The following is a 13,275-nucleotide window of genomic DNA, read 5'->3' as shown; positions in this document are numbered from 1 at the left end:
CTCACACAGCATATTTAAAGAAACTTGTATTAAATACTACCCTGGCCAGAAAATATATTCACCTGCACAATTTTAAAATGCTTTTATGGCAGGAAGTATATAGAAAAATACTTAATCACTATTGCTTAGTATTTATCAATCATTAATATTAATACCAATACCAATATTTATGCACTTAATGTGTGCCATAGAATATGTTAATTCTTACAACAATGCTCTGAGATAAGAATTACTATAAAGCCCATTTTGCAGATGAAGAAAGTCAGACAGACAGATAGTAAGAGATAGAACACAACACAAACCCAAGCAATGTGACTCCTGAATTCACATATTGCAGAATTTATATTGTAACTTCATGAAAAACTGCAAAAAAATAAGTCATTCTTAAGATTTTTATCTTTGTTGTAGTATAATTGTTTATCAAGTGGGTAATCAATATCATTCCTTTCAGGAAATTGTACATATAAAAGTACAGAAAACATACACTTAGTTTTATCGATGGTATGTCACTTTCCCAAAGAAAGTTTAATAGATGTTCTGGAATAGCGGCAAATTCTGGAGTTTTATCACGATCCAAATCATCAAGTTAGAAATGAACATACTAGTTAATGAACTCTTTAGACTATGCACTCACTATAAACACTTGGTAAAGAATGATGCATCTGATGCATTTCACATAATCATATGTAAACAGTGTGTAGAAATTTAAACTTACTTCCTTCAATACTTTAAAAGTTGTGTTTCTTATTTATTTTATTTGGCTCTCTATCCCTACTTTTCTAGACTAGAAATAAAGTATATACTGAGCCATAAAAAGAGAAAATGGAAAAACGAGTCACAGGTCCCAATGAAATAATTACCCAGATCCAGATAATCAGGATCCCACATTTTAAAGATCACAATTCTACTGGTTGCATACACTTACAAGAAGTAGCAATAAGCTAATAGCAATAGTACAGTTTCATTTTTTTAATGAAGATTTTATTTTGTCTCCATGCATACAGATAAACAGGCCAAAAAGCAGGCTATCAATTTTGTCATAATATATCTTATGGTATATTAAATCAATCTTATTGTATATAATTAGTTTAAAATCAAAACTGCCTCTGGCCTTATTCGGAAACACATACTAAAATATAGATAAGTCATTTCAATCCAGTGCAGTAGAAGCCAAAAGAGAATGGAATGATGTTTTTAAAGTGCTGAAAGAAAATTACAACCAACCTATAATATAATACAGCAAAAATAAAGGTGAAGCAAAAGTTATTTATACAGACTTCTACAGCAAACTTCACATTTGATAGTGAAATGTTGAAAATTTCCTTTTTGAAGTTGAAAACAAGTTGGATATGCTTATTATTTAACATTCTGCCACAAATAATCAATGGAGGAAGGAAAGAAAAAGAAATAAAAGGCATAAGGATTTGAAAGAAATTAATAGATCAATTATAAAATTAGTTTATATTAATTAATCTAATAAATATAACTAATGAATTAATGAAAAAATCCAAAGGATCTATTGGAAAATTATTCAAATTAATAGATGAATTTAGGAAAAATTTTAGAGAAATGGCCATCAACTGCATTTTTATGCACTAGCAAATAAAAAACTCTATGCAACTGCATGAAATACATTAAATACTAAGGAAAAGCAATCCTAAAAATGAGTAGGCTGCGGGAATGCGGCAGCAGATTAAGAGGACCCTAGGCTCACCTTGTCCCAGAAATACAAAAAGATAACTATCAAATCATCCTAAATACCCTAGAAATCAACCTGATGACTGGCAGAACAAACTCCACAAATAAAGGTAGAGAAGAGGCCTCATCGAAGAAAGTAGGAAATGCAAAAACGCAGTTTGGAAGAAAAATGGATGCTGACCTCTGTAGTGGGGAGGGAAATGTGGTGGCAGAGAAGGGCGAGAGACAGACTAGCACACAGGGGAGTGCATGGGGAAAATAAATCCCATAGCAATTGGCTTGGAAATGAGAGGGGCCAAATTTTGTGTTTTTTCAAGGAAAGGGGCCTAAAGCCTAGACTTCTAAAGATCAGCAAGCTTGGTTCAATGAGAGCCCTGGGGCATTGGGGCTGCTCTTTGGAAAGAAGGCAGGGTAAATAGCCTGCAGACATACAGACTGGAAATAGCAATCTGAAAACTGCCTGGGGCACACAGTGGAGAGGTTATTTGCTCATCTCAGAGCAAGTCCCAGAGAGGCAGCATCCACAGAGAGACCCCCGCCCCCCACCATGCTCTAGTGAACCCCTCTTCCCAGTCTGGGTTGCCTCAGTCCCAGTGCTGTGGGCCCTCTGCACAGAAGCCCCGCCAAAACCCCTACTCATACTGCATCTCCCAACCCGAGAGTTTTGTGAAGTCTCAGTTCTGGTGAGTGATGACAGGTCTCATCTCCCAAGCACACTAGAGCACACCTAGTTAAAACACACCACATTCAGGCCAGGGACCATACGCTGCCTATAACAGGCAAAGAAAGCCTCTGTAGATGACTGGCCTGAAGGATAAAGCAGTTAGGACAAACAGCAGAGCACACGCAGCACACATTGTAGACACTTCTGGAAGAGCCAGGCCCTGGGGAACAAGGGACCCTCCATGGCAGGGCACTACAGGACCTCCCCTTTGTAAGGCCATTACCCTGAAGAACAGGAGACGTAGCTGACTTTCTTAACACAAAGAAACAGGCACAGAGACTTAGACAAAATAGGAAGACAGAAAAATTTGTCCCAAATGAACAAAAGGACAAGGCCACGGCCAGAGATCTAAGTGAAACAGGCAAATAACATGCCTGATGGGGTATTTAAAACAATGATCATAAGGATATTCGCTGAACCTGAGAAAAGAGTGGAAGACACCAGTGAGACAGAGATAAAAAAAGAACCAATCAGAGATGAAGTGTGCAATAAATGAGATCAGGAAAAAGCCTCTGATGCAATGAACAGCAGGCTAGAAGAAGCAGAGGAAAACGACCTAAAAGATAGAGTAATAGAAAGTAATCAAGCTAAACAAAAGACAGAAAAAAGAATTGTGCAAAAGGAGATTAGACTTAGGGAACTCAGTGACTCCATCAAATCCAATAACATTAGCATTATAGGAGTCCCAGAAGAGAAAGAAAAGGAGATAGAAAATGTATTTGAAGAGAAAATATCTGAAAACTTCCCTAATCTGGGAAAGGAAACAGATATCCAGATCCAAGAGGCACGGAGAACTCCCCAAAAATATCAACAAAAGCAGATCCACACCAAGAAATATAATGAAAATGGCAAAATATAGTGATAAAGAAAAAAATTTAAAAGCAACAAGAAAAAGGATAGTTACATACAAACTCATAAGGCTATCAGTGGATTTTTCAGCAGAAACTTTCTAAGCCAGAAGAGAATGGCATGATATATTCAAAGTGCTGAATGGGAAAAATCTGCAGCTGAGAATAATCTATCCAGAAAGGTTATCATTCAGAATAAAAGGAGAAATGAAGAGTTCCCCAGACAAACAAAAACTAAAGGAGTTCATGACCACTAAACCAGCCCTGAAAGAAATATTAAAGGGGACTCTTTGAGTGAAAAGGAAAGACCAACAGTGACAGTACTAAGGTAGGAAACACAAAAGTGTTAAAAATGAATATTTTTGTAAAATATCAGTCAAGGACCTCACAAAAAAAAAAGCATGTAAACTATGACACCAAATACTTAAAACATGGTAAGGAGAGGAGTAAAGAAAGAATGGGTTCAAAGTAAAATGACCATCAACTTAATACAGATTGCTATATGCAAAAGATATTATATACAAACCAAATGGTAACCACAAATCAAAAATCACTAATAAATATGCAAAGAATAAAAAGAAATCCAAATATATTACTAAAGAAAACTGGCAAACCATTAAACAGATAAGACAAGAAAGGATCAGAGAAAATCTTCAGAAATAACCACAAAACAGGTAATAAAATGGCAATAAATATGTATCTATCAGTAATTACTTAAATGTAAATGGACTAAACACTCCAATCAAAAGACATAGAGTGACAAAATAGATTTTTTAAAAAGAGACTGATCTATATGCTGTTTAGAAGAGATTCATTTCAGACCTAAAAACACCTGCAGATTGAAGTGAGGAAATGGAGACACATTTATCATGCAAAAAGTTGTCAAAGGAAAGCCTGAGTAGCAATACTTACATCAGAGAAAATAGACTTTAAATCAAGACTTTAACAAGAGACAAAGAAGGGCCCTGAATAATAAAAAAAGGGGACAATCCAACAAGATATAACAATTGTAAATACTTATGCACCCAACATGGGAGCTCCCAAATGCATAAAACAGTTAATAAAGGAACTAGTTGATAAAAATATAATTATAGTAGGGGACTTTAATACCCCACTTACATCAATAGGTCATCTAAGTTGAAAATCAATTGAAACAGTGCCTTTGAATGACATACTGGGCCAGATGGGTTTAACAGATATATTCAGAACATTCCATCCTAAAACGGCAGAATACAGATTCTTTTCAAGTGCACGTGGAGCATTCTCCAGAATAGATCACATATTAGGCCATAAAACAAGCCACAATAAATTGAAAAAGATTAAAATCATATCTTTTCTGACCACATCACTCTGAAACTAAGTCAACCACAAGACCAAAAAAACAAAAAAAAACAAAAAAAAAAACCTTGAAAGAACACAAATACATGGAGATTAAATAACATGCTACTAGACAATGAATAGATGAACCAGGAAATAAAAGAAGAAATCAAAAAGCACATGGAAAGAAATGAAAATGAAAACACGATGATTTGAAACCTTTGGGATGCAGCAAAAGCAATCCTAAGAGAAAAGTTTATAGCAGTACAGGCTTACCTCAGGAAGCAAGAAAAATCTCAACTAAACAACTTAACCTTACACTTTAAGGAGCTAGAAAAGGAACAATAGACAAAACCTAAAGCCAGAAGAGGGAAGGAAATAATAAAGATTAGAGCTAAAATAAATGATCTAGAAACTTAAAAACAGTAGAACAGATCAATGAAACTGGGAGCTGGTTCTTTGAAAAATCAATAAAGATAAACCTTTAGCCAGGCTTATCAAGAAAAAAAGAGAAAGGATTCAAGTAAATAAAATTACAAATGAGAGAGGAGAAATAACAACCAAAACCACAGAAATACAAACAATTATAAAAGAATATTATGAAAAACTATATGCCAACAAATTGGCCAACCTAGAAGAAATGGGTAAATTCCTAGAAATGTATAACCTACCAAAACTGAAACAGGAAGAAATAGAAAATTTTAACAGACTGATAACCAGAAAAGAAATTGAATCAGTAATCAAAAAACTTCCACCAAACAAAAGTCCAGGACTAGATGGCTTCTGAGGAGAATTCTACCAAGCATTAAAGAAGAATTAATACCTATTCTTTTCAAACTATTCCAGAAGATAGAGGAGGAAGGAAAACTTCCCAGATCTTGCTATGAGGCCAGCATTATGCTGATGCCAAAAACAGATAAAGACCCCACCAAAAAAGAGAACTACAGGCTAATATCTCTGATGAACATAGATTCAAAAATCCTTGACAAAATACTGGAAACTGAATCCAACAATACATTAAAAAGATTGTTCACCAGGATAAGTGGGGTTTATTCCTAGATTGCAAGAGTGGTTCAGTATTCACAAATTGATCAGCATGATATATCACATCGGTAAGAGAAATAAGAACCATATGATCATTTCAATAGATGCAGAAAAAGCATTTGACAAAGTACAACAACTATTCAAGATAAAAACCCTCAATAAAGTAGGAATGGAGGGAACATACCTCAACATCATTAAGGCCATATACAAAAGACCCATAGCTAATGTAATCCTCAAGGGAGCAAAACAGAGCTTTTCATGTAAGGTCAGGAATAAAACAAGAATGTACACTCTCACCACTTTTATTCAATAGAGTCCTGGAAGTCCTAGCCACAGCAGTCAGACAACAAAAAGAAATAAAAGGCATCCAAATTGGTAAGGAAGAAGTAAAAGTTTCACTATTTGCAGATGATGTGATATGCTATATAGAAAACTCTAGACTCCACCAAAAAACTTCTAGAACTGATAAATTCAGTAAAGTCACAGGATATAAAATCAATATACAGAAATCTGTTGCATTTCTATACACCAATAATGAAGCAGCAGAAAGATAAATTAAGAAAACATTTCCATTTACAATTGCATCAAAAATAAGAAAGTACCTAGGAATAAACCTAACCAAAGAGGTGAGAGACCTGTATTGTGAAAACTGTAAAAAACTGATGAAAGGAATTGAAGGCAACACAAAGAAATGGAAAGATATTCTATGCTCATGGATTGGAAGAACAAATATTGGTAAGATGTCTACTCAAAATAGTCTACACATTCACTGCAATCCCTATCAAAATATCAAGAGTTTTTTTTTTTTTAAGAACTAGAACAAAAAATCCTAAAATGTATATGGAGCCACAAAAAACCTTGAATAGCCAAAGCACTCTTGAAAAGCAAAGCTGGGGGCATCACAATTCTGGACTTCATGTTATATTACAAAGCTTTAGTGATCTAAACAGTATGGTACTGGCACAAAAGTAGACACATAAATCAATAGAACAGAATAGAAACCCCAGAAATAAGTCCACAATTATATGGTCAGTTAATCTTCAACAAAGCATGAAAGAATATCCAATGGGAAAAAAAACAGTCTGTCTCTTCAATAGATGGTGGTGGAAAAACCAGTCAGCTACATGCAAAAGAATGAAACCGGGATCACTCTCTTACACCATACACCAAAAACAAATTCAAAATAGATTAAAAACCTAAATGCAAGACCTGAAACTATAAAAATCCTGGAAGAGAACTCAGGTAGTAACTTCTCTGACATCGGCCATAGCAACTTTTTTCTAGCTATATCCCTCGAAGCAAGGGAAATAATAGCAAAAGTAAACTGTTAGGACTACATCAAAATAAAAAGCTTCTCTACACAAATAATTAACAAAACTAAAAGTCACGTTATGGAATGGGAGAATGTATTTGCAAATGATATATCCAATAAAGGGTTAGTATCCAAAATACATAAAAGAACTTATAAAACTCAGCACCCAAGAACCAAAGAATCCAATTAAAAAATGGGCAGAAGACATGAACAGATATTTCTCCAAAGACATCCAGATAGCCAACAGACACATGAAAAGATGCTTATCATCACTTATAATCAGGGAAATGCAAATCAAAACTACAATGTGATACCACCTCAAACCTCTCAGAATGGCTAAAATCAACAATACAAGAAACAACAGGTGTTGATGAGGATGTAAGAAAAAGGAACCCTCCTGCGTTGTTAATGGGAATGCAAACTGGTGCTGCCACTGTGAAAAAGTCATTGCACTACTAGGTATTTAACCAAAGAATACAAAAACACTAATTCAGAGAGGTACGTGCACCCTTATGTTTATAGCAGCATTATTTACAACAGCCAAGATATGGAAGCAGCTCAAGAAGTGTCCATTGATTGATGAATGGATAAGGAAAATGAGATATATATATAAAATTTATAATATGTAGTTTATATATGATGTATAATATATAACTATGTTGTATTGTGTGTGTATAATGTATAATATAATATATCACTACGTTATATTGTGTCTATATACACATACATATATATATATACATATATATATATAGTGGAATGTTATTCTGCCATAAAAAAGAATGAAATCTTGCATTTGCAATGACATGGATGGAGCTAGAGAATATAATGCTAAGTGAAATAAGTCAATCATAGAAAGACAAATACCATATAATTTCACTCTTGTGTGGAATAAGAAACAAAACAAATGAGCAAAGGGAAAAAAAGAGAGAGGAAGAGAGTTAAACCAAGAAACAGACTCTTAACTATAGAGAACAACAGATGGTTACCAGAGGGGAGGGGAGATGGGTGAAATAGGTGATGGAGATTAAGGAACGCACTTGTGACGATCCCCAAGTGATGTATGGAATTGTCAAATCATGACATCGTACCCATGAAATTAATACAACACTGTATGTTAACTAACTGAAACTAAAATAAAAACTTAAAAGAAATGAGGAAAAATCTCTTTAAAACACTATCAAACTGGGGCGCCTGGGTGGCTCAGTTGTTAAGCGTCTGTCTTCAGCTCAGGTCATGATCCCAGGGTCCTGGGATCGAGCCCCGCATCTGGTCCCTGCCTGGTGGGGAGCCTGCTTCTCCCTCTCCCACTCCCACTGCTTGTGTTCCCTCTCTCACTGTGTCTCTGTCAAATAAATAAAATCTTAAAAAAAAAAAAAACACTCAAACTATTGAAATATTATGAAAAATAACTAAACAACTAAATAAATGGAGAGATAACTATATTCATAGATTAGAAAGTTTAGTATTATAAAGATTATAATTTCTCATCAAATTGATTTACAAATTTAATACAATTGGAATTAAAATTATAAAAGATTTCTTCCTGGAATTTGGCAGCCTCTTTCCAAGATATATGTATATGCAAATGCAAAGGACCTATAATAGCCAACACAGTCTTGAGGTTAAAAAAAAATGGCAGTAGTTGCTCCACTGGCTGTCAATATTTATTATAAAGCTACAGTAATTAGACATGCTTTATTGGCACAAAGATTAGAACAGAGAACCTAGAAACAGATCTATGCATATATATATATGTGTGTATATACTTGATTTGTGACAAAGGTGTCCCTGCAGAGCTGTGGGAGAAGGCTGTCTTTTCAATAAATGGTCTTGGAAACGTTTGATTTCCACATAGGAATAAGAAAAATTAACTTGACAAATATTTCACACCATAAAAAGTTAATTCTGGGGTCAAGGACTTATAGATTTAAAAGTGAGTGGAAAACTAATATAGATTCCAGCAAATAGCATAGTAACATATCTCTATAACCTTAGAGTAGGTAAAAATATTAAATGGTACACAAAAATCCCTAATCATAAAGATAAAATTGATTAGACTATAATAACATTAAGAAAATCAATTCTTCAATAATTAACTCTCATTAAGATAGTAAAATATAAAACCTTCAGATAGAAAATGCTATTTGCAAATTTTGTGAGTAGCAAACACCTTTTATCCCAAATGACTAAAAGTATTGACAAGCTCTATTGATGAAATGCTCACACACTGAAGGGAGAATTTATATTGTGATACCTAATTTGAAAGATTGAAAATTTTACTATATTTGGACATATATACCATATTACCTGGTAGTCCAAAGACATGTAAAAGAATGTTTGGACAGCATTTTTCATGATAAACAAATGCTACCAACAATCCAAATGTCCTTTACGAGGTGAGTGGATGCATGTATACTGGTACATTTACACAATGGAATGCTCTACAAGAGTGAAAAGAATGAGCTGCTGCCAAATGCAACATCATAAGTATATCTCATTAACAACACTAAATGAAAGATGCTAGGTACAAAAAGCTGTGTACAATATAATCCCATTTATAAAAAGAAAAAAAAATACAATAATTTTAAAGAATTTATGCTAATGTGGTAAAAATATTAATTTAAAAAGGAGAAAAAGGTTATGCTTATCATAAAAGGGTATAGTGATTCTTTTCAGGTAGAAAGAAGATGGAAATATTGAGGAGGTAAGAGCTACCTTTGGGGGTGCTGATATTGAGTGGTGGTTACAAGGTTGTTTATTTGTTCAAAGTCATCAAATTGCATATTTCTGTTTTATATATTTCCCTATATGTCTATTTCATTTCATAATATAAAATATTAAAAAGTAAAGCATAGAACATAATAAAAATCAATTGTGTTTTAAAGTAGAATTTTTTTGCTGTTGGAAATTACCCAGATGTTGATTTTTTTTAAAAACTAGCTTATACTGATTATATAGCATTATTTGACAAGTGAAAATTTTTAATATTTTATTCACACAACGATAAGTCGCATTACTTGAATGCAATCATATACCATTACCCTGTTTTAACTGAGTTTAAAGTACTTGAAAAAAGTGTTCTCTTTTTTTGTATAAAAATGTTATATTCAATTTTAAAGAAACAGTCATAATTAGTAGATGCAGAAGAAATATTTGAGTTAAATAGATATATTACTTTAGATTTTCTTCATGTTTCTCTTCATACCTCTATATTCTAAATTAACTAAATAATATATCTGTATTATGACATTAATTCAAGAATATTTTAATTAGAAAACTCACTTGTAACAATACTATTTATCTGTTACAAAAATATTTATCCAACAGATGTTAGATGAATATATATGAAGCTTATTTTAAGCTCATAAAGTAGCTGTTCATTCCTGTTATTACAAGATAATTTATAAATGCTTATCTGTACATGACATTCAATGCTGTTTCAAATACATAAACATACTTATTTAACTTAGAGTTTGAATTTTAAGAATACCATTTATACAAAAATATTCATCACAAAATAAATAACAAAGGTCTATATTTATGCTACCTATCATATTATGCATAATCACATATTATCCATTTTCCCAATAGTTCAGAAATCAACAATTCATGATTTTAGAGTGGTTAACTGTATTAGTCCTCCTTACAAGTCATTTTTTATATGAATGAAGTATAAAGGTATTGAGTGAGTGAAAGGAGCCTTGTTTACTTTAAATCCTAGAAATTTAGTTGTTTAGTATTTTATTTATTAGTTGAAAGTATGCTTCACCCTAACTCATCAAAGCTCAAACTAAGCAATACATTGATAAAGAACAGATTTTCTTTAAAAAGATGCATTTTATTTCTTAGTTTAATGGCTGTTTTCAAACAGCTTCAGAGGCACATGCTCTTCAAATATATTAAAATACTGTGTATTTCTTGAAAATTAAAAGAAATGTGTATCACTATATCAATTATAACATGTAAACATATTAAGAGCATCTTTAAAGCTAATATATGTTAATGACATTTGTTTCAGACCTAAGGCAGCTGTTCTGGAAACTTTCCGTTGCTTGGTATTCCTCATGTTGTGTAGATTTGGTCATCTGAAGCCTTTCATTCCTTTTTTGTCATTTGCCTTTGAGGTAAGACATTTGTTTTAGGAAGCTATAGCATGATTATACATCTATTGTGTATTTAATCCATTCATTCAACAATGTTTTTGTCTATTTTGTGACTAGTACTTGTGGGAAACTTACTTATTCATGTACTTACCATACCGTATTAATTGTTTCACCTGGAGCTAGTTAATATTGTTGAGTTTCAGCTTTTTGGTCTTTAAATTTGGATTGGTATCATTGACTTCATAGACTTGTTGGACAAGTTATAATGTTTATAAAGAAAAAGTAGGCCACATAGTTGGTTTTCAGCAAGTAAAAAAATTACAGAAAGTTATTTACGGCTTTTAAGGTAAAGATTTGTTTAAAATGTCGTATCAGTTACCCACAAGAGATGATGATTTTATAGAAATAAACCATTGATGTCACTGAGATTTTTCTACAACTGAAAAATATAAGTTAAAATTTAACCTTCTGTGATGATTAAAACTTATCTTCCAAGAACTTCCAAAAACTGGGGGGTATATATTTATTATCTCAGATCTTAGACAACTGTTAAAAAAATTTTATTCTCATCACTAAACTTTTAATGGACACGGTTTTATTCTTTTAAATTAAGAGTTATATCATTTAACTTTGGTGCTGAAAAGCCTACTAACATGCCCAGAATATACAATAGGTAACCCCTTTTAAACATGAAACATGAAAGCAAACCTTCTGCCAGCATCAATGGAAAGACTAAAATAGGCACTTTATAATTTAGTAATGATAGTAAATTGGAGCAAACTCTTTGGAAAACAATCTGGCGCTACCATACAAGGCATATGAGTCTAAAAATGAGGGAGGAGAGATGTATATGTATAAATGTATATATTATATACATGTAAATATATCTGGAAAGATAAATAGAATTTAATATATGGTTGCCTATGGAAAGGCCAATTGTGTGAGTAGGAGAAAAAAATATGGGGAAGATTTTCTTAACATTAAGTTAATATTCTTTACTACCTTTACATTTCTGCACCACCTGATTATATTTCTTTAAAAGTCATGTAAATTTAGGAAATGAGGCATAAAATGTTAGTATCAGGATACTAGATATCATCCATCTAATACATTTTGCATTTAAATAGGTACTAAATAAAGTTTATATGATGGGTACTTATATTGTTTCTTGAGATTACAACCTAAAAACAAAATGAAGAAACATAAATTATACATATTTAATGAAATTTGGAAATATACATGCCAAAAAATAAAATATTAAAATCAAAGAATAGCATTCTCACACTCTAATGAGGGAAGATATTGTAATTATAGGTATAAAAGAAAATAATTCCAATTAATGAATCTACTCTTGGGTATACTATGGTAGTTTATCTTCAATGATCCAGAAGTAGAGAAATGGGTTCTTTAAGGTAGCCATGGTATAAACAAATGGGAATGTAGGATTATAGAACCATATTGAATTTGGGGTTCTTTGATGATGGGATAGTGGAGAACAGTGTAGTGTGTCTGACTTTTGAACATGATGAATTCTAGTGGTGAGATGCTGTCCATTTACTTATTTTAGTCAGTAGGAGAACATGAGTGGCTAAGACTTGAGCTTTGAAGCCACATTGCCTGAATTTGATTTCTAAATCAGAAACTTACTAGTATTTGTCAGCTTAAATATTCTTTGCCTTGCATTCTTTGTCTATAAATGGATGAAATAATAAGGTCTGTCTAATAGAAATTTGAGGATTAAAGGAGAATCTGTGTAAGAGATTTAGCATAGTGCGTAACATACAGTACATGCTCAATAAATATTAGATGCTATTATTATTATAATTTTATATGAAATGAAAGATCCCTTGGAATAATACTTTGGTTTGCCTCAGGATCCAAAAGTCAAGTATGGGAACAACTGAGTAGAGGAGCAAATAATGTTGAACCTAAAAGTCATGATTATGAACTCTTAGTCTAATGCTGACTCTATGACATGAGACTCTGTGCCTCAGGTTGTTTACCCGTAAAATAGGTTTGATGAGAGTTGACATGCACTGAGATTTTATTATGTTCTAAACGCCTTACTCCTATTACTTCATTTAATCTTCGTATCAGTGTAATGGGGTATAGCTACTATTATTATTTTTATAACAAAAAATTGAGTTACAGAGAGGTTGAAAACTTGTCTGAATTAACATAACTAATAAGTGAACAAGTCAGGATATAAATTCAGACAGTCTGACA

The 13,275-nt window shown here is 32.7% G+C and overlaps 1 protein-coding gene across 2 annotated transcripts in view; it reads left to right on the top strand.

Moving 5' to 3' along the window:
• AGMO (alkylglycerol monooxygenase) overlaps positions 1-13,275 on the top strand; it is a 390,408-nt gene that overhangs the window by 234,094 nt on the left and 143,039 nt on the right. For both annotated transcript variants that reach the window (XM_027573869.1, XM_027573870.1), the window contains one exon: positions 10,965-11,070. In XM_027573869.1, coding sequence (XP_027429670.1) covers positions 10,965-11,070 — 106 coding nt within the window. The remainder of the gene's footprint in view (positions 1-10,964; positions 11,071-13,275) is intronic.

The sequence above is a fragment of the Zalophus californianus genome, chromosome 12, assembly GCF_009762305.2.
Source record: "Zalophus californianus isolate mZalCal1 chromosome 12, mZalCal1.pri.v2, whole genome shotgun sequence".
Taxonomy (NCBI): Eukaryota; Metazoa; Chordata; class Mammalia; order Carnivora; family Otariidae; genus Zalophus; species Zalophus californianus.
The sequence above is the reverse complement of the archived record's forward strand: the minus strand, read 5'-3'. Positions and strand labels throughout refer to the sequence as shown.